Source organism: Cotesia glomerata, linkage group LG1 (assembly GCF_020080835.1).
Source record: "Cotesia glomerata isolate CgM1 linkage group LG1, MPM_Cglom_v2.3, whole genome shotgun sequence".
NCBI lineage: Eukaryota > Metazoa > Arthropoda > Insecta > Hymenoptera > Braconidae > Cotesia > Cotesia glomerata.
The window spans coordinates 35,788,891-35,812,039 of NC_058158.1; the positions used below are offsets into that span (position 1 = coordinate 35,788,891).

The 23,149-nt window shown below is 29.5% G+C and overlaps 2 protein-coding genes across 5 annotated transcripts in view; one reads left to right on the forward strand and one right to left on the reverse strand.

Annotated features, from left to right (window-relative positions):
* LOC123270646 (transcriptional activator cubitus interruptus) overlaps positions 1 to 23,149 on the reverse strand; it is a 142,721-nt gene that overhangs the window by 4,622 nt on the left and 114,950 nt on the right. For 2 of the 4 annotated variants that reach the window (XM_044736793.1, XM_044736799.1), the window contains 7 exons: positions 22,771 to 22,872; positions 15,529 to 15,720; positions 11,775 to 12,031; positions 7,939 to 8,352; positions 7,681 to 7,845; positions 5,576 to 6,514; positions 2,746 to 4,481 (listed from right to left, as the gene is read on the reverse strand). In XM_044736793.1, the coding sequence (XP_044592728.1) occupies positions 2,814 to 4,481; positions 5,576 to 6,514; positions 7,681 to 7,845; positions 7,939 to 8,352; positions 11,775 to 12,031; positions 15,529 to 15,720; positions 22,771 to 22,872 (3,737 nt within the window). In that variant the 3' untranslated portion in view covers positions 2,746 to 2,813. Of the gene's footprint in view, positions 1 to 2,745; positions 4,482 to 5,575; positions 6,515 to 7,680; positions 7,846 to 7,938; positions 8,353 to 11,774; positions 12,032 to 15,528; positions 15,721 to 22,770; positions 22,873 to 23,149 lie in introns of those variants that run through there. The other 2 variants (XM_044736785.1, XM_044736805.1) reach the window with 2 other exon arrangements.
* LOC123270698 lies at positions 17,286 to 18,761 on the forward strand. Its single transcript, XM_044736862.1, has 3 exons — positions 17,286 to 17,718; positions 18,275 to 18,345; positions 18,634 to 18,761. Exons 1-3 carry the CDS (start codon positions 17,398 to 17,400, stop codon positions 18,722 to 18,724), a joined length of 483 nt encoding a protein of 160 aa, XP_044592797.1. The 5' UTR covers positions 17,286 to 17,397; the 3' UTR covers positions 18,725 to 18,761.

Sequence of the window (23,149 nt, forward strand, 5' to 3'; positions counted from 1 at the left end):
AGTGTAACATCGAGATGAGCTTATATCTTAAAAAATGTCAATAATTAAGAACTGACTTTGCAATCTTGTCTAACTAATGATATTTTTGACGATATTAGCTCATCTTAATATTACACTCATCAAGACCTTTCATTTGAGTACCCACATCAATTTTTCATATATTTTATATATATTATATATATGAATATATGAAAAATATATCAAAAATGTATGTGGGTACTCAAATGAAAGCTCTTGATGAGTGTAACATTGAGATGAGCTTATATCTTAACAAATGTCAATAATTAAGAACTGACTTTGCAATCTTGTCACCTAATGATATTTTTGATGATATAAGCTCGTCTTGATAATAGGCTCATCAAGACCTTTCATTTAAATACCCACATCATTTTTTTATATATTTTATATATTTATATATTCCACAAATACCATGTATATAAAATATATAAAAAATGCCATGTGGGCACTCAAATGAAAGCTCTTGATGAGTGTAACATCAAAATGAGTTTATATATCTTAAAAAATGTCAATAATTAAAAAACAACCTTGTATCTTGTGAACTATTGACATTTTTAAAAATATAAGCTCACCTTGACATTACACTCATCGAGACCTTTCATTTGAGTACCCACATCAATTTTTCATATATTTTATATATATGACATATATGTATATATGAAAAATATATCAAAATGCATGTGGGTACTCAAATGAAAGCTCTTGATAAATATAACATCGGGATGAGCTTAAATCTTTAGAAACGTCAATATATAAGAAAGTACTGTGCAATTTAACAAAAGTCATTATTTAATAAAGCAAAATTTTATTTATTTATATTTCACAAGTCACGGCAGTCATATAGTGACTGCAAGATTATCAGTTATTATTAATTGTTTTGTACTTAATTTAAAGAAGAAATGAAATAAACTTAAATAAATTACTATTGTGTAATTTTTTAATTATCAATTAAAATGATAAATATTAATTAAAATGTCTTAATTATTATTTTTAATTGTTTTATACTTAAATAGTAAAGAAGAAATAAAATACAAGATTTAAGGATCATTCAAAGGTTTTAAAATTTATTAACAACATCTCTTTAAAACATCTACAAAATTATTTATCTTTTTATATATGTTATTTGTCAGAATATCAATCATAATTATTAATTATAAAATATTATAGTTTATATTCTATTCATACAAAAGTGATTTACAGATATGTATAATATTCACAAAATACGTCAATCTTAATAATAATTATAATGATAATAATTCATTAATCTAACTTGTAAAATTAATACAAAATTATCTGTATAACAATTTTTTAAAAATTCTAGGTACTAAGTCTCTAACTCTCCGAAGAACATTTTCCGCGAAATTAATTTCACTTATTAAATATCCTAAATTATAAAAGTACAAAATTCACCTAAATTATTTTATTATTATTTTACTTTAATTAATATATAATAAAAAAAAAAAACTCCGTGGAAAATGTTTACGTGATTTTAAGTATTTAAAATTCGATAAAATTTAATTTATCTACACCTTAAAATTAATATTGGCCTTGCAGTGTCTAAATTACTTAAATGCAACAATTCAATAATAATAATAATAATTATCATGCGAGTATAAAAAAAGTCATTTATTTATTAGATAATTATTTGTATTTTTTAATATTTATCACAGCGTACATCGTACACTCTTAACTGAGCTCGAGAAATTTTACGTAATAACTGTACTAATAATTATTTATATAAAATATCTTTAATAGTTCTCACTCCAAACAAGTTTACGATTTATCTCACTAGATAAATTATTTTACTAAAAAGACTTACAGTATTAATTAATTAATTAATTAATAATAAATATATTATAATTATAATAAAGGCACTGGGTTGCTGAGAAGGCACGTGGGCCACCGAGAGGTAGTCAAAAATTTAATTTTCAAGACCAATAATATAAACTCACTGAAAAAAAGTTAATTAAAATAAAAAAAAAATTACAAGTGGAGTCAACCTTATTTTGAGCTATAACTAGGTGGAAAATTAACATTTTATAATTTTTTTTTATTCTGCTTGTTTTTACGGCGTATTTATAATAAAAAATATCGTGAAAGAAAAAAATAAAAATTTCGATAGTTTTTTTGCCTTCAAAAGTTGGAAAAAATTTTGGCTCTCATGTTTTTGGATAAAATTTCTATTTTATCTTTTTTTGGTATTTTTAACATAAATTTTTTTGAAAAGTACATAAAAAAACGAACAATTTAAAAAAAAAAAAAATCAATATCACAATTTTCTAAAAAATTTATAAATTTTTTTGAAAATTTGTTAAAATTGTGATAATTAATTTTTTTTTTAATTGTTGATTTTTTATGTATTTAAAAAACAAATATATCAATAAAATCAAATAGAAATTTCGTTCAAAAAAATGAAAATTAAAATAATTGACCCCACTTTTAAATATTTATCGAAAAAATAAAGATTTCAATAGCTTTTTTGGCTTCAAAAAATGGAAAAAATTTTGGCTCTCATATTTTTAGATAAAATTTTTATTTCATCTTTTTTTGATATATTTTTTTTTAAATACAAAAAAAAATGGAATATCACAACTTTCTAAAAAATTTATAAATTTCCCGAAAATTTGTTAAAATTGTGATCAACTTTTTTTTTTAATCGTTCATTTTTTTATTTTTCAAAAAAAACATCAATAAAACCAAATAAAAATTTCCTTAAAAAAACTAAAAATAAAAATAGTTGTAAAAATTTACCAAAATTTAACTTTTTTTCAGTGAAATAAACCCAAAAAAAAAATTTACTGAATCATCTGCTGCAAGAATCTATTCTCCTCAAGCAAAGAGCTCAACGAAGAAGTCATATCATTAACCACCATATTAGAGCTAGCGGGCAGCGGCTGAGGCAGCGACAAAGGATGAGTAGAGCTAGACACACTGGTCTCATGAACCTGGGTCCCTGACCAATTGCGGCACTGCTGAACATACTCAAGAGTCCTTCTATACGAGTCCTGCCTCATCCCCTGGGGAGGTTTGACCGGCGAGCCTTGCTGGGACTGGCTGATATCCCTGCACTGAATCTCTCCCATATTATGTCCATTGAAGCAGTCGCCGTAATTCCACTGACAATTGCATACATACTGAGTCTGAGTCTGCGTGGTCTGAGATTGGGCCTCGCAGCCGCACTGGGACTGTACCCGGCAATTATTCTGCCTCGCACAGAGCGAAGTGATGCCCTTGGGAGCCTGCTGATTTGCATGATTATGTCTCGGCGAGTGGGCGACGCCTGGATGAACGCAGTTCGGTACGATTTGAGTGCACTGGAGATTATTTTGCACTGAATTCTGACTCTGATTTTGATTCTGATTCAGAATACTAGTAGCGCCTGGACATTGTCCTTGACCCTGACCTTGACCTTGACCTTGACCTTGACCTTGACCATTTATCTGGTCAGTAGTTACTGGAAGGACATTTCTCACTTGAAGATCATTAATTAAATGATTGTTCCCACGATTGCACTGATTCTGACCCTGCTGACTTGGACACTGATTATTATGCAAATTAATTCTTGGTCCAGGACTCGGAACTTGGCCACAATGTGGCGACATCTGGGGACAGTTCCTCAAAGCAGTTCCACAAGGTTGGACCAATCCGGGAGAGTGCGCCACTGGAGAACAATTAGGAGCCTGCTGAGCTGGACAATTATTAGGAATTTGTTGACCTTGACAGCCATAAGACTGATAAAAGACTTGATGGTTCTGCTGATTGCAGTTCCGGGTCATCTGAGCGGGAGTTTGCTGGAGATTCTGCATTCCATGCTGAGGAGGCAGAGCTCCAGCTGCTGGAGATGTCATTGGTTGGTCGCTCATTTGGCTGGCTGCGTAGTGAGACCCGGGAGACATCACCTGGCTGACCGGGCTAGATTGCATTTGAGAGTTGCAGGATTGGACCTGGTAGTTCTGGGGAGGACAGTAGCCTGAAGCTTGGCTCATACGGGAGCTAGGACAGTGGGAGTATGCTGGAGATGGTGCCTGGTAATTTTGGCAGTTTTGGATTTGAGCTTGAGGCTGCATTTGGGGGGATTGAGGGTAGCATGGCTGGGTGTTGTAGCAATTTTGTTGGCGAGGGTAGTGGAGGTGGTTGGTGCAGATTGGGGACTGGCAGATTGGGAGAGGGCTGCCGCGGAAGTTTATCTGTCCGTTGGCTTGCACTGCGTTCAGGTACTGCTCCATTTCGTCCGGGATTACAAGTTTGTTTTCTACCATCTCGCCTTCGCCCACTTCGTCTAAGACTACTTCTTGGTTTGGGTGTAGTTCGGGGAGTTGTGCGGATCGGGGGCGAGGTGGCACTGGTGGGGAGCTTTGCTGGGTTTGGTATCCTCGGGTTGGTTCTGACATTCTACGGTCGCCGGATGGCTGCGGGAGGCAGTTGCTGCTTGATGGCCACTCGTTGGCAAGAATTTGAGCACCCTGGAAAATTATTATAGATATTTTTTAGATTTAGTTTTGATGTTTAAGTTTAAAAAATTTTCTTTTGAAGAAAATTAAAATTTTTTGGAAGTTTTAAACAATTTTATTTTGCTGAAGAAATGAAAATTTTTTGTTAAAAAAAAATTTTACAGATTTCGGAAAAAAAGGAATTTTGAATGAAAATTTAGGCCGCATTTGAAAAATTCTCTATCTCTAATATAATTAAGAAATGAACTTGTATCTTGTAAACTATTGACATTTTTGAAGATATAAGTTCATCCCGACATTACACTCATCGAGACTTTTCATTTGAGTACCCACATCAATTTTTCATATATTTTATATATTTATATATGAAAAATATATCAAAAATACATGTGGGTACTTAAATGAAAGCTCTTGATCAGTGTAACATCGGGATGAGCTTATATCTTAAAAAATGTCAATAATTAAGAACTGACTTTGCTATCTTATCAACTAATGATATTTTTGAAGATATAAGATCATCCCGAAGTTACGCTTTTTAAGAGCTTTCATTTGAGTACCCACATTGATTTTTCATATATTTTATATATTTACGTATATAAATATATATAATATATAAAAAATATATCAAAATACATGTGGGTACTCAAATAAAAGCTCTTGATGAGTGTAACATCGGTATGAGCTTATATCTTAAAAAATGTCAATAATTAAGAACTGACTTTGCTATCTTATCAACTTGATATTTTTGAAGATATAAGCTCATCTCGATATTACACTCATCGAGACCTTTCATTTGAATACCCACATCAATTTTTCATATATTTTATATATTTATTATATATATCATATATATGTATATATGAAAAATATATAAAAATACAGGTGGGTACTCAAATGAAAGCTTTTGATGAGTGTAACATCAAAATGAGCTTATATCTTTAAACAAGTTAATATTTAAGAAAGTACAGTGCAATTTAACGAAACTCATTATATAATAAAGCAAAATTTTATTTACTTATTTACTATGTCGCTAGTTTTAATTATTAAAATTTCAAAAATTTATTATTTAATAATTAAGATTCAAAATTTCTAAAAAAATAAATTACCTGCAAAGACATATTTTGAGTTTGTACAACAAGATTGTTAGTGTTGTACTGAGTCTGAAGCGGCCCGGGAGGATTAATTCTCCCGGAAGTGGCGCTCATTTGACTCATGAGACTGCTCCTTCTGGAAGTCCCAGGACTAATTGGATCGTAGAAGCTTCCAGGACCGGCGGGTCCAATCCTGACGGCACCAACAGCGCTGGCTTGACTGCTTCTTCTGCTACCGAACTCCGTGGACTTCATGCTGCCATAATAAGTACTGACGGTGCAATTGCTGTCGCGTCTGGGCTCGCTGCGGGGCTGTAGCCTCAGCTGGAGATCCGCGAGACTGGTCTGCCTTGTAGTGCCAGTCTCCATCTTGAGATCGGTGATTCTGCGGTTGAGGTCGCCGATGCCTTGAGAAATCTGGCGAGTACCGCGAAGTCCAACTCCCGGCGCCAGAGAAGGCATGGCTTTGACATTGAGCCGGCCTTTCAAGCGGTTCCGCGAGTGTGGAGGCGCCTGCTGAGTCTCCATCCCGCCGACCATTGCACGCAGGGGGACGGGCAGGTCCGCGATGTCCAGATTGTCCGGCTCCTCGCTCCAGGGCTCATCGAAAACCACCGCGTCGACCGCTATACCACCAACACCCGCCATTTCGTCGGTGCATCCGCCAACCAGCGGACTGCCTTGCTGCTGGATCATTCCTGGAGGACTGTTCGCCTCGCTCTCGGACTTCACGCTCGGGCTCGACAGGCTCGGCGTCTTCGGATGCAAATCTTCGCTCCTGCTGGGGCTGTTGCCTCCTGCTCCCGCTTCGTCGCTTCCTCCACCGTCGTTTCCGCCCTTGTGTTTCTTGTTTGCGTAAAATTCAGCGCCGTGGACTGTTTTCACGTGCTTTCGGAGTGAAGATGGGTCCGTGTATCTTTTAGTACATCCTGGTGCTTTACATACGTACGGTTTCTGAAAAAAAAATATGTTTAATTAATTTATTTTATAATTTTATTAAAATTTATTATTTTTTATAAAAATCTATATTATTAAGAGAATGAGAAAACTATTGACATTTTTAAAGATATAAGCTCACCCCGACATTATACTCATCGAGACCTTTCATTTGAGTACCCACATCAATTTTTCATATATTTTATATATTTATATATATTATATATATGTAAATATGAAAAATATAAAAAAAATGCAAGTGGGTACTCAAATGAAAGCTTTTAATGAGTAAAACATCGAAATGACCTTATATTTTTAAAAATGTCAATATTTAAGAAGTGACTGCGGTATCTTGTCAGCTAATGACATTTTCAAAGATATATTGAATTATATATATTATATATTATATATAAATAAATATATGAAAAATATATCAAAATACATGTGGGTGCTCAAATGAAAGCTCTTGATGCGTGTAACATCAGGATGAGCTTATATCTTAAAAAATCTCAATAATTAAAAACTGACTTTGCTATCTTGTCAACAATTGACATTTTTTAAGATATAAGTTCATCTCGATGTTACACTCATCGAGACCTTTCCTTTGAGTACCCACATCAATTTTTCATATATTTTATATATTTATGTATATTATATATATATATATATATATATGTATATATGAAAAATATATCAAAAATGCAAGGGGGTACTCAAATGAAAGCTTTTGATGAGTATAACATCGGGATGAGCTTATATTTTTAAAAATGTCAATAATTAAGAACTGACTTTGCTATCTTGTCAGCTAATGACATTTTGGAGAATATAAACTCACCCTGACATTACACTCATTGAGACCTTTCATTTGAATACCCACATCAATTTTTCATATATTTTATATATTTATATATATATCATATATATATGTATATATGAAAAATATATCAAAAATACAAGTGGGTACTCAAATGAAAGCTCTTGATGAGTGTAACATCCGGATGAGCTTATATCTTAAAAAATATCAATAGTTAAGAAGGTACAGTGCAATTTAACAAAAGACATTATTTAATAAAGCAAAATTTCATTAATTATTAAAAATAATAGATGATAGTTAAAAAATTTTAATTGTAAAATTAATAAAATATTAAAAAAAATTATTAAAAAAAATACAATAAAAAACTCACCTCATTAGAATGAGTTCTATTTTGGTGTTTAGCTCGATCACTGGCATTACTAAAAGCTTTACTACAACCTGGATACTCGCAAGTATAAGGTTTTTCACCGGTATGAGATCTCAAGTGCGTCTTTAAATTCTCGAGTCTCGAGTACGCCTTGAAGCAGCCTTCGAACTAAAAAAATACAATAAAATACCAGTTATTATCAATGTTGATCATAAAAACAATCTAGAGCGGTTGAGAATAAAAACAAAAAGGGAAACTTACCGTGCACTTATGAGGCTTTTCACCTGTATGCCGTCGCATGTGAACGACAAGCATGTACTGGGCCTTGAATGGTTTTTCCTCTCTGGAACAATCCTCCCATCCGCAAACAAAGCTCTTTTTGTTGGCATGAATATGGTCATTGTTGATGTGCTTTACGAGATCATCTTGAGTCGGGAATTCGAGACCGCAGTCTCGCCAATGGCAGTTCGTCTCTATAAAATCTCCTGGCTCGTCCCTCAAGTCCTCGCTGGGACTCAGCCCCTGGGGGTGGTTTACCGGTTGGGTCGTCGAAGTTGCCGTCGTTGTCGTCGCTGGTTCCCGCTTCACTTTCGTTTGTCTTCTTGATGATGTATCTGCTTCAGCTGCTATCGATCTTGTTGATGCGTCTGATCCTTTTCTGCAGGACTCCGTACCCTAGAATTAAATATTTAAATTTTTAATAATAAAATTTATTATAAAAAAAAAAAATAATAATAATAATAGTGCGCATAAACATTAATGAGTAAGCCACATATCAATGACAAAAAATTAATATTGTATCTCAAAGATGCAAAAGATACAATAAAATTAATAAGAAATTTTTTTGTAGAAAATTTAATTTCTTAATTTCTTAATATTTAATTTAATTATAATATTCAATTTCTTAATATCTTTAATATTTAATCAGTAATTTAAATTTCAAATAAAATAAACTCGAATAATTTATATCAAATTAAGATTGAATTTTTTCAATAAATTAAAATTAAAATTAATATTGCCTAAAAAGAAAAATTTCTTGATTGGAGAACAAAATTCGTGGCTCAAAAAAATTTTCGGCTGCTTGAAGGAAGACCAAAGTTGTGTTGGCCGAAGTAAAAATTTTTTTTGAAATTTTATTCTTGATGGAAGTAATTTTTTCTTAATTCAAATTATCATAAATACTTGATACAATAAATTTTTATATTTGATCAAGGTTTTTAGATACTTTAGGGAAGCAGTGCCACCTACTTCCGCTGAGAAAAAAATTTTCTCACCTTGAGAAAATTTTTCTCTTGAATATTTGATACCCATTTTATATTATTTTAGCGTGCAATTATACATATTGAATGAAAAAAAACGATGAAATATTATTTGATCTTCCCATTTGACATGTTAATAAAAATATTAATGAAAATTTACTTCTATCTTTATATTTAATTTTTTGGAGCAAGAGAGAAATTTTCTCAAGACAAGAAAATTTACTTCTATGAAGAACAAAATTTTTTGGAGCAAGAGGCTGAATTTTCTCAAAACAACAAGATTTTCTTGACTTAAATAAATTTTCTTGGATCAAGATACGTGTTTCTTAAAGCAAGAGAATCAATTTTGTTGGTATAAGTGAAATTTCTTGTGTCAGAAAAAATTTTTTCGCTCAAGAAAATAAATAGGAAGAAAAATATTTTCTTGGCTCAAGTGAACCTTTTTTTCTGTGTATCTTTAATATTTAACCCGTAATTTAAATTTCAAATAAAAAAACTCAAATAATTGATAATTAAAGTAAAAAAGTTTGGAAAATCCAAAAGTGCACGACTCATAATGCTCATTTAATTATGAAATATAAAAAAAAAAAAAAAAAACTTAAGTCGTTCAAAATTAATTGCCGAAAAAACAGCTGTAGTAGGAAGGTACTGCACAAGTGCCCCTGGTGGAATAAAATGCACATAATATCTATAGATATAGATATATCACCATCCATGTTAATTTTACATGGATATATATAGATATACAGTCTTGTAGTTTTCGTTTTTTCTTAATTGCAATTAAACGACACTGAATTAATTAATCATTCGGATTCAGTGACTTACAATCGTCGATTAGAATTTAAAAAAAAAAAATTTAACTCAAATAATGGATTTTTTCACAAGTTACAGTGTTTCCGGGTTTCACACATGACGGACAGGAAAATTTTTTGACCTATTTTGGTATTTTTTTCCAATTCTATTGCAGTAAATCAATTTTTAAAAAGTATGAAATTAATCTCCATTAAATTATCTCGACAATAGTATGCAAAATATCTTGATTCCGTGAACTAACAAGGCTATAATAATAAAAATAGCCGCCAAAATGAGGCGAAAAAAATTTTTCGATCGTAAAGCACTCTCTGATGCTTCGCATCATGAGTCGTGCAATAAGATTGGATTCCTAAAAATGTTATAAAAATAATAATAATGAGCGAAGAAATAAATAAAATAAATAATAGTTTGTTATTATAAGTTAATTACTTTGCCGGGATATATATCTTTAATTTACAGCACGCAATTCAGTAATTATCGCCACCAGTAAATAGTTCTCCACTATTAAACTATTACTATTTCTACAGAGTAAATAAAAGCAAAGACTTCTACCCACATAGAGTGTGAACCATAAAGAGTTAAGAGTTAAGAGCTGATAGTACATAGAGAGAATTAAGTAGTATAGTGTGTTGTTTAATTTATACTTATATTACATAGAACCAGCGCGTGGCTGTAAATGTTTAAGACCGTAACTTTAACAGCTTTAATCGATCCTCGGACTCGGTACAACGTACAACCACCACCATAATAAATATAATAATAATGATGATGGCATAAAGTGTAGTGGTGAATCGGCCAATCAAAGAACAAACGAGGATAAGTAATATAACTGAACAACCACGCTTCACTTGTATATTGTCTATACATTACTTGTTACCCAATATAGACATATAATGGGTATAAGTACGTGTACATAATCATTTTTTGCTTGGTACAAGTAACCATACTTGTAAGAAATGTTGATCTTTACTCACGGTTTTTAGTTTGAGTTTATTTTACTGACATGTGTTATAATATCAAGGCTCGCGCAACTTTTCAAGTGGTTTTTAATTTATACCAAAAGAAATTTTTATAAAAATAGTTATAATAATAATATTTTATTTTTAAGAAATTATTTTATTTATTCATTTGTAAATTTTATATTTTAGTTAAAAAATAATTAAGTTTTAAATAAATATTTTATTGATAGAAAAATTAACTTGATTTGAAAAAAAAATTTTTAATTAAAAAAATTAAACTGAAAAATTTTTTAATTTTAAATCAAATTAAAAAATTCTTGAATTAATCATTTTTTTTTATTAATCAATTTTTCTGTCTGACTCAAAACTAGAAAATTCTTTAAAATAAATTTTTTGGTACAAGATTTTTTTTTTAATAAAATTAATTTTTTTATTAATGTAAAATATTAAGCATTAAAAATTACAAATTAAGATTTGAAAAAATTAATTAAATTACTTATTAATGTCACAAAAATTTATTTTAATAAAAAAAAAATCAATAAATTTCCAAAAATATGAAAAAAAAAAAAAAATAAAAAACAGTAAATTTTTTAACCAAAAATAAAAATAAAATTTGATATAAAAAAATTGAAGAATAATCGACGGATAGCGTAAGTAATTTACATGAGATTGGTTGGGTAACCCGATGACCGTGAGTGTAACACGATCTTCTTCTCTTTCTAGTTATTTAGTTGGTTAAGCACAAGACCTACATATTATATATATTATAATGGTATAAAGAGTATTATTATATATATAAAATATAAAATAAAATAAAAGTAGTCCTGGAAGCTTGTGGGTCTCGTGTTAAGCCCAAAACGGCGATTTGTTTGGAGTACGCAATCACGCCTGTGCTCTACTCCCTTAACGTGAGCAATCAATTTAAATTTTATACCTCAACCCAACAAATTGTTTGTTGCGTTGAACACTCTGTACTCTTTAGTCTTTACGGCTCTTTAATAAATTATCAATTAAGTTTTTCTTAAAATATGTAATAAAAATGTAAAATTTGAACCCCGAGACTCACCTCTGTTTTTGAGGGCAGGACACCATGGTGAGGCCCGACGGTGGTCGTCGCGCTCGAGTGTGGAGGAACGAAGAGCTGGTTGTGAGGCGTCAGTCCGTGGGAATGGGGGTGGCTGTGCGGATGGGGTGGTGGCGGCGCCGGTGGCTGCAGAGAGTGAGGCATCAGGGCTGCCACCGCTGCGTTTCGGAGAAGGTGTGCTTGCAATTGCTGGAGATGCGGCGCCATTCCTGGGTGCATGCTCAGAGCTGGACTCATTGCTGAAATAATTATTGAGAATTAGTATATTAAAAAAAAAAATTTTGACTAGAGTGCAAATTTTCTTGAGCCAAGAAACATTTTTCTTGCTCCAAAATAACTTTTGTCTTCCTTAAAATTTTTTTGGCGCAAGAAATTTCTTTTTTACACGCTTTATATTAGCTTCACTTGTATGTCAGTTTGTCAGTATGTCAGTAACTCTCCGTGGGTAATCTGCGCGCCTGCGGCCTTCCTTGGTTCTGGTAGCCGTTTCTCAGGCTCGCTCTCCGAAATCGAACTCTGATTCCCCGTATTTATAATATTTATAAATAATTATTTTTTTCATTAGCTTCACTTGTATGTCAGTATGTCAGTATGTCAGTATGTAACTCTCCGTGGGTAATATGCGCGCCTAAATATTTTTGATAATCAACAAATAATAGTTTAAGAAAACTAAAAAATCACGCTTTTATAAATAAACCAAACTAAAAAGTAAAAAATAAATAATAGTTTAAAAAAACTAAAAACACGCTTTTTATAGAAAACCAAACTAAAAAATAGAAAATAAATTTAAATTTAGAATAGTGTTAAAAATTTCAATAAATATAAATTAATAATAGTGTAAATAAAAAAATATATTTTATTTTAAAAAGCGTGGGGTGCTTTTTAAGATATTATCAAAATGATAATCACTCTACTCATATCTGTCAATAAAATATTTATAACTATTGACACCATGCACCTCACGCTTTTTTTAAAATAAAATACATTTTTTTTATTTACACTATTATTAATTTATATTTATTGAAATTTTTAACACTATTCTCAATTTAAATTTATTTTCTATTTTTTAGTTTGGTTTTCTATAAAAAGCGTGTTTTTAGTTTTTTTAAACTATTATTTATTTTTTGTGTAATTAATGTCTTAAAAATAAATTAGTTAATTTTTATTGTTATTTTTATTAAAAAGTAAATAAATAAATTTATTGCAAAATTTTGTTTGTTGAGCTGGAGATTAATGGCGATTTTAATGCATCGCCATACACTTCCGGTTCACGGCTCTAGTCTGCATCTTAATGGACGTGTGATTTTTTTTTACGGAGTTAATGATAAGTTTTAATGGTGGATAATATAATCTTTGAAATTTACCGAATTTTTGCTTTTATTTTTTTTAATTTTTAAATTAAAATTTTTTGAAGTAAAATTTTTTTATTTAAATAATTAAGAGAAGAAGGAAAATTTTATGACGGGCATATTTTTACTTAAAAAGTAATTTCATAATTAAATTTTGTACTATAAAAAATGTCTTGACTTAAATTTGTGCCTTTTTCACAATTTTATATATTTTTTGGTAATGGATAATTTTTTTTTTAATTTATAGAAAAGTTTTGAATAATTTGTTAATTCTTTGAGTTTATCCTGTCAGATTTGTTCATCAAATAATTGCAACTTAATCTTAAAATATAAAACCGCAATATTATTTTTAAAGTTTATTTTTACTATAAAATTATCAAGCAAAAATTTTTTTATGTATAATTTATAATTCTTAACAATCGCAAAGTATTTCTAAATTATTAATTCACTCCTTGTTTTTGATAATTTGTCTTTTATTAGAAAAAAAATCTTTAATTAGTTTTATAAAAAAATTTATTTGTTTAAAAAAACTTATTTTCAATTATTGACATTCTGTAAATGAATATTGTATATCTTTAAATAATAAAAATAATTTAAGTAAGCACGGAATTTTCCTTATGTAATTGATAAAAAAAAAGAATAAATTAAATAAATTCAATTAACAGTTAAAATTGTCTTTATACTTATTACCGTTAATTTAAAAAAAAAAAAAATAAATAAAACAGATTTATAATTAGAGATGAATAGTTTAGCTGTCTGGTGTAACATATATAACCGGATAATTATTTTATCACATGAAATAAAATATTGATGTTTATTGCTATCAGTACTGAGAATAAAAGCGTTATCTGATATATAATATATTTAATAAATTCTCGTAGCTGGATAAAATAAACACTAAACAGTAACATAAGCAAATCGAAACTTCTTGGATAAATATTTAGTACCAGCAATGTGCAATAAGTAATTGATGTAACCGACGCGATAAAATCCTCTAGTCTAAGTGACTATTGAGAAGTATAAACGTAACTGAACATTTCAATTTACATTTCAGCATTTAATTTCTTAAGCCGTATTTTTAAAAATGTCAATTTAAATGTTACCAGTGAGATTTATTTTTGATATTAACAAGGGGAATTGTGCGACTATAACTGTGAGAGGTAAATGACCCGACAAAGAATAACGATCAAAGAGTTTAATAGCATTTTTAGGAAACAGGAAGTCAGTAAAGATGATCTGACAGCACCCGGAGTCGGACTGTTTCACGTTTTTATTTTGACTTTTATTTCTACTAAATTGAACCATAAATCGAAGCGAAAAAATTTGCTTAGTTGGTAAATTTAGATATGAAATATTATTATTTTTTTTTTCTATTTAATATGAATTATTGTAATTTATTAATTTTTTTTTATCGAATTCAATTCTTGAAGATTTTAATTTTTGATAAATCATTTTTTATTTTATTTATAAAATAAGTAATTTAATTTTAAGAAAAAAAAAATTTTTTTTTCAATGAATTTTAATAAATAATTATTATATGTATTATTATAATTATGTGTAATATTTTTTTTTATTTTTTAGAGCTTGATAAAAATAAATAAAAATAGAACGTCGTTAATTTAATAAGAGTTTAATTATTTTGATAAAAATAATTTAAAATATCCGTAATTTGTATTAAATAAATTTTATTTTAAAACAATTTATTATTATTGTTAATTAATTAATTAAAAAAAAGAATTAAATAAAATTTATATTTTTAAATAAACTTTTATAAATATTTATATAAAAAAAAAAGTTTTTTTAATTGTTCAAAAATTTATTTTAAAGTTTTTCAGAGTTTTTTTTTTTTTTTCAAGTCAAGCAAAAATCAAAGTCAAAGACAGCCATAAGCAGAACCAGAGACATTATTATTGCCCGGTTTTAATTTAACGATCAAGAGACCTTTGGAAGTAAAGTCTCGTCACGGGTTGAAACATACTCGTTATAACTACTGATGTCTGGATCAAAAGCCTGTCAGTTATAGCGCAGTAATATAACAACATCCTTAGCTGAATACTCTGGTGCGCTGAAGTTAAGCCTGTTTCGTTTAAGGAGATGAAGATCTCCAAGTAAACTTTAAACGCTTACAATAAAAATGCCCTGACGCATTTGTTATCTATAAATAATCGATAATAACATCAATCTTAAACTCAACGAGCTTATTATAATTATAATAACTTAATTCGGTCGTTTTTTACTCGGGAGAGATTTGAGCGCAGCAGGATGGAGATAATTAGCTGGTATTAAATGCAATAAAAAGTTTAAGTTAAATAAAAAGCAACATTAAGTACGACAAGTATTAAGTATTATGTGTTTTATTTTATAGTTTAAAGAGTTTATAAAGTTACCGGCTGAAAGGTGTCCGTAACTGCCGCTGGCGCTGCTACTTCTCGATCCGTTGACGATCGACGCCAAGCTGTTCGGGCTAAATCGGATCATGCTGTCAATGTCAAACCGATCTGAGTACGGGGAACTGCTTAATGCGCGCTTACGGCTGGCCCTTATTGCTGATGCTCTTGGACTGCCCAGTCGCGATGACGCTGAAAATTAATTTCAATTTCTTAATTTAGTAAATTTTACAATAAATTTATAAATCAATAATTTAAGCTAAATATTAGAAAAATTTATATAATTAAAATAAAAATGGGAAAACGACCCTAAAAGCCATCCTTGCAACTTCTCGCTAATTCCATACTTCAGCGCTCAAAATTGCCCTTATTATGTTTTTGAGCTCTTCGAGCTCAAAAATATAATTTTTGTGTCATTTTGAATTCTTCGAGCTCAAAAATCTGATAGAAGTTTAATAAAACACTATTTTTTTAATTTTCAAATCGCAGCTGATTAGTTTTTGGAATCGATCAATATTTAATGTTGTTTACCGCACATGGAATAAAATTCTTATTGAGATCTATATTTTCTAGATTTTTTAGAATCTAGATTTTAATTTAATAAACGGGAAAAAGTAAACTGTAATAAATAATAGTCGATTTATAATAAATAATGATCAACTGGAAAAAATTATTATTTCAAACAGTAAAATCGTGATTTTAACAATCACTTTATAATATTTATCATTTAAATGCTACAATTTATTATTTACATGGAAGAAAATACTATTTAAGAGCGGTTTATAGTTGATTTTCAAACGTGTTTTTCTCATGTATGTGATAAAATTTCGAGATAGATAGATAGATAGATAGATAATTAAATTATCCATCGAAGAGCGAAGCGTTTTTTTGGAAAATTTTCATTTATTTATGCATAAAATGCGTTTTAAGATTCCATTTGTTGTACAAGTATGACAGAGATACTTTCGTTTGTCCAATAGAGGGCGAGAGAGAGGAAAAATGTAAACCCTTCTTAAAACAGTAATATTAGCTATGTGAAAGTTCAAAATGTTAAAGTATAATAATTAAGAATTTTGACTTTGATATTTATCATTTCGTACCTAAAAAATGATCGCATGATATGTAAAAAATATAAACTACAATTACTAAATTTCTATACAAGCAACGTCAATATTTACAAAGTAAAATGGTAAATTTAAAACGCAACGCTAAAAATCAAACTATAATTATTGATTTGCTTGGATTGGTAAAATATTTATTTTAAAAGTAGAATTTTTACTGTTTCAAATGTTAAATTCTCCGAGTGTGAGAACTTCCCCTTCTCCTCATAGAATAGACTATATATTGAAACGGCAATTTTTACTGTTTGAAACTGTAATTTTTTAAGATGAGAAAGTCGTTATTTACTATAGTGACAGCTACTAATCACATTTTCAATATTAAATTATAAATTGTGGCTTGTACATTTTCTACATTAAGTTTTGTAATATTTACATTTGTGCCACCCCGATGTCCGCTGTACTGTTTGAAACTATAAAAATTAACCGGAATCCGAGTGAATTTTACAGTTTACTTTTTTCCGTGTAAGATTAAATGAAATATAAAATTTTTTTTAAATTTCTATAGATAAAAGGCGATCAATCATAGTTATGTCGTTACTTAAAATTCTAAAAAAGTAAGAATGATCGTGCTCTATTGACGCATATTAGGTGATAAGCGTCGAAGGTTATTAGGCCACATATTTTTGTCTTTTTCTAACGATAAGACTCTCAGAATTGTACGATTATTCGACGTATAAATAAGAGTAATGTGAATCACTTGTTAGTGTCAAATAAAATTTCATTATTGAAAGGACTATCAATTTATAAAATGAAATTCGAAATATTTACTTTATGTGTGATCACACAAGTGTTTATTGCAACGACATTCGCAGAAGATAGAGTTGAAGCAACTGTTGATCTGGTGCAAATCAACCCAGAAGTAACGTATCTCGTCGAAGAAGCAATGAAAAAATTTAAAACTAGTTTCTCTGAAGGGGTACTCAGTGAAAATCTGTTTTATCCGACACAACAATACTATAACGATATTTGGATAAAATATGCTAAAGTAAAAATCATTAATGGAGAAAGACAGTACGAAATAAAAACTAAGTTATTTAGATATGGTCCAGAACGAAAAATCTACGCACACACATAAAAATGATTTTGTTGAAATAACAAAAGACGGGATAACTGAAAAATATGTTCTGGTAACAAATGAGTATAGTTATAGTAACAAATCCATTAGTCGCATTAACAAAATGTTTTAAGTTGTACTAACAAACCAGTCTGTTAAATGACCAAATCAATTTGTTGTCCTAACGAAATCATTTTATTGCAATAACAAAACTAATTTGTTGCTAAAATATTTTCCAAATCAGATATCACTGATTATAGCATATTTTTAAATTATGGATTCTTATAAAATTTAATGTAACATTTAATTTAAATTTATTTCTTATTTTAATAGAATAATTTTGCTGTTTCAACAAAAAAATTTGTTATACCAACTAAATTATTTTGTCAAATCTACTTAAAGATTTTGCTATTGTAACCAAATTGTTTTGTTGTTATAACATATCAATAACTTGCTATAACCTAAATTTTGTTATTTTAACATATAATTTGTTATCCCTATGTTAACAAATGTATTTGTTACTAGAACATATCTTAGGTTATTTTAACAAAATTTTTTTCTGCGTGCACACGCCGAATGTTCGATTACAGTAAAAACAAATACTCTTGATCCTTATGAAGTTGACTGCTACATTTCTACTAGGTGAGATAATTTTTTTTTTTTATAATTAGAACTAAAGTCTCCGTAATTAAACAGTTGGATCAGAAATTTTTCTGTACATTAAGAAAAAAAAGTAACTTGATTCGAGAGAAAAATTATTGAGCCAAAAAAGAATTATTTTGAAGAACTTCATTGTTTTGATTTAAATAGCAAAACTCTTCAAAATCATTCTTTTGGTTCGGGAATTTTTCTCTTGAATCAAGTTAATTTTTTTTTTTTTTAGTTGTCTGCGCTATTTTTGTGTATTAAACTGTAAATACTATGTTCTAGGAACGGATGTTTTGTTTATTATGATACACGTCAACCTCACATATACAAAACTTGTAATCTTCAATTAATACGCACTTTAAAAAAAAATTAATTTTTTCCGAGCTATCAATCATCCACTTCGCTGTGCTTGAGTTAAAATTTTTTACATTTGTTAATCATACAATTTTATAATTTGAATTAAATCGAATAATTATATATTTACTTAATTTTTGTGACAGCTTATCGAAAAATCGAAATATTAATACTTAAATATTAATAAATATTATTAAACATAAATTTTATTTCATATTAAATTAAACCTCATTTTTGGACATTTTTAGAGTAAATTTTTGAAACGTTATTGTTATTATCAGATCAATAGAGAATTTTATAGAAAATATTTCAAAATAAACTTAAAGATTCAAAAAACTATTTAAAATAATGATAAATTAATTTTGGTTAAAAAAAAAATATTTACAACTTCAAAAAAAGTAATTTAAATAGAAAATTTTGGGATTAAAAGTACAGAAAAAAATTTTATCGAACAGATATATCTGTTGTAAAATTTTCATCTGATCAAATAAATAATCTGGATAATTTATCAACAAGTAAACAAACTATTACCAAAATTCTCGAAACAACGTTCCAACATTGAGTAAAAGCAACACAATCGCAAATTGAAAAGCTTCTCGAGCCCCAGATCTGCGGTCAAGGTATTTTACCAGCCATTAGCCCCCGACCGCAAGTCTGGACGAGGTAATCGCTGTTGGAAACCGCTTTTTCGTAATAAGTAATAATGTTGATACAGAACACCTATGAAATAATGTAACAAGAATAAGCCCTCAAAAGTAACCAGAATGACTTATTTCGCGGTTATGATGAAGAAAGACACCGGTGGTCCGAGGCAGAACCCGAGTTGGTTGTATTGCTAAGTTGGCAACGTGATACAGCCGTCTTTCCAGGCGTTTTGCGATGCGGTAACCCCTCAATATTATATTTCTCACCACGCCGATGTCTCCAATAATGAAAACCGGCATTTGCATAAACATTTTCGAGCGACCTCTGACCTCACTCTGGATCACCAATTAAAAATCTTCATTATTCTTTCTTGTCGTTGTTCCAGCTTATGGCTTTTAGCTCGGTCATGTTCCAGCTCCAAACAAAGCAAAACGGAATTAATAAAATAAAAAGTCTAAGTTAAAAACGTTCAGTCCTGGTTCTCGCATATTCATGAAACACGCCCCGAGTAGTACGGTGTACAACGGTCTCAGTCTCAGCTCCAGTCTAGTCTCTTAAACTCCAGACGGAGCCTGCACGGGGGATTAAGACATGTAAATTGGTGCAATCGGGCAATCCGATCGGCACTAAGAGGTCGTGATGCTTCACCACATGCTACCAAGGTAAGGTAAGCTCAGGCCACGATACACGCTCGAGATCTTTTAATTTAACTTTACTTTTTTTCACACATCCTGAGTCTTATTTGTTCATTTTGTTTTACTAGTTTTTGCTTTTAGACAAACATTTAAACTTCTTTTTTTGCCTTAATATTTTTTTTCTTTGAATTTACTTGAAAAAAAATTTTGAAGCTTTTTAAAAGACCCAAAAGACGGCGCTAGTCGCACGCTTCTATTACTATACTTGAAAATGACGTTTCTTGAGTTAAAAGCGCGCAATTTTTTAAAAAATCAACGTTTAGAATCATAAAAAAACATGTCGACGGTCTAATTAGCAATTTGTCTAACTTCTTATTTTTTAGAAGGTGATTTTTTAACATTTTGATGTAGCAATAATTCAATTATAAATTATTTGAATGATTTAAACCTAAATATTAAATCTCTATTAGATATTAAATGGTTTTTTAAAGTGATAATAAATTTTTAACTAATTGTTTTTTTCGTACAAATAGAAGATTCTCTATAATGGAGTTAGACAATTTGCTAATTCTTTTTTTTTTAATTTACTTAAAAAAAATTTTTTTTGAAGCTTATTAGAAGACTCAAAAGATGGCGCTAGTCAACACGTTTTTATTGCTATACTTAAAAAAGATGTTCTTGAAGTTAAAAGCGCGCAATTTTTTGAAAAATTAACATTTAGAATTATAAAAAAACATGTATTTCTTAAAAAATTGCTAATATAACCAGATAAGTTCATATATGACCATATAAAAAAATCACATATGTTCATCTGGCCTGATATATTTTATACAAAATTTTTAATATAAAAATTGACTATATCTAGACTTTTTTGATAAATTTTAGTTTTAAAAAATTTCGATAGGTGGCGCATTGTCTCTTAATTATCTCCTTATAAGAGAGTTAACTTTTACAAACTAAGTTTTAAAAGAAAAATTATTTGTTCCTCATTAGCTTTTAATTTGATCAACTTTTTAATTAATTTTGATTCAATACGACTATATTTAGACCTTTTTGATCAATTATAGTTTTGAAAATTTCCGACAGATGGCGCATGGTCTCTTAATTATCTCCTTATAAGAGAGTTAATTTTTACAAACTAAGTTTTAAAAGAAAAATAATTTTTTTTTTACTCTTTTAAAGATTTTTCCATCATTAGCTTTGAATTTTATTAATTACTCAAGTAATTTTTAATTTTATGCGACTGGATAATTTATAAAATAAATTTTATAAAATTAAAAATTCATTTTTGTCTGATGATTATAACGAAAATTCTTTTTCACTAAAATACAATTGATACTGTAATTTTTTATGATTTTAATAAAAAATCCACTAGAAAATTTTGATAAAATTCTGGATTTTAAAGTTTTTAAAAGAAATAATTGGTGAAAAATGAAAATTGAGAACAATAAAAAGATTGAAGGCTTTAAAATTGGATTCTTGAGACTTTAAGTATTAATTGGGCTGTGGCTCGAGTGAGAATTGATCAACACTCGATATAACGCGTCAGGTTAGAAAGTAGTGTTGTTAACTGTTATGTGCTAGCCTGGTTGATCTAGGGTTGGGTGTAGAATAGGTATAGGGTAGGTATGTGTCTACACTACAAGCATAACTAGTTAAAGGACAGGAGAGCGAGAAAGTGATGAATGATCAGATCGTGAAACAGCAGCGAGATCGGTGCAGGAGCAGAGCAGAGCACGGGGATTGGAAACGTGAGACAACCTGTAGCTGGAGGTAAGGTGTTAATGAGGTCGTGTCGCTTCGAGTCGATTCAATTATGCTCACGGTGGCGACTAACGAGCCTCATTTTTTCCCTCCTTGTCTCGGTCTCAGGTGCCCTTTCGTTGTTCTCGGAGTGTTGTGTTGGGAGGAAGGAAGAGTTGTGATCAGAAACTAGCAACCAGCTCAACTTGTACCCGGTTCGTGTCCTGGTACTGGTCTTGTTCCCCAGCCCCAGGTATCTGGCTCCCATGAGCATACACATTAGCCTATCTTACTCGCGATATCGGTGTTTCAGTCGAGATCCGAATCGATCTACTTGGAGAGACTGCTCCACGTCTGCAATTCTCAACTTAACTTCCACTCCACTCCCTGTTTATCCCTCTTTTATTTACACTTTGCTAACTCCAGCTTTTGATACTTAATACCTTGTTTTTAGTTTACAGTTAAAGGTCTTGTCGCTATCTGATAAACTGCTCAGTCAACTTAAACTATTGCGTTATTAACTTACATCTATTAAATGCTTTTTTATTGGATTTAGATATTTTCACCTTTTTTGAGTTTAAGTTTTTTTTTTTTTTTAAGAAATTAAAAAGTTAATTTTTAAAATAAAAAATAAAACACAATTTTTGGAATTTTTCCTAGCAAGTAAATTATAAAAAAAATTTTTAAGTAGAAAATTTAATAAAATATAACTTTAATTTTTTAGTTTTAATTTAATTTTATAAAAATTAAAAAATCATTTTCAAATTTTAACTTTGAATTTTCATCAGCTTGTACAGTAAAAATTTTTTTTTAAGTCCTTAAAAAATTGATAAATTTTTTTATTAAAAAAATTTTTTTAACTCTTCCATATTTCTACTTTTAATTTTTTTAAATAATACTGTACTGCGTAAAAAAAAAAAAAAAACCAAAAATTTTTAAACTTTATCAAAGTTTGATCCTATAAAATAAAATTTAAAAATTTTAACTTATTTATAATTATAATAATAAAAATAATAAAGGTATAGTTTAGCTGATAAACTACCTGGACTCTTACCATCGATGGAAAAAGGAAACTCTGAAGAAGCTAGAGTACTCGCTGGTCCAGCCGCGTGAAGTAGATACTCTGGCCCCAATCCACCCAGCCCTAAAATTAAAACCAAAATTATAAGTCTTGTATGTATAATTGAACAGTAATAAGGAATACTATTCTAAAATTAAAAGAAAAAAAAATAAGTTAAAACATTATTTCCATTAAGTTATAATTATAGTTTCAGTTATAATAATATAAATATTGTTTGAAAGTTTATAAAAAATACAGAGGAGGAAGTTAGTATGAAGAATAAAAAGACCCACGTGCCTTCCGGTCTCAGCGGATATGCGGGTTTAAATCGCACTTGAGAACTTCCGAGTGTCATTGTTTT

Coding starts and splice junctions, on each gene's coding strand:
- LOC123270698 (XM_044736862.1), top strand. CDS start 17,398: ATGAAATTCGAAATATTTACTTTATGTGTGATCACACAAGTGTTTATT. Junction 17,719..18,274: donor AACGAAAAATCTACGCACAC/ACATAAAAATGA, acceptor CTGCGTGCACAC/GCCGAATGTTCGATTACAGT. Junction 18,346..18,633: donor GACTGCTACATTTCTACTAG/GTGAGATAATTT, acceptor ACTATGTTCTAG/GAACGGATGTTTTGTTTATT.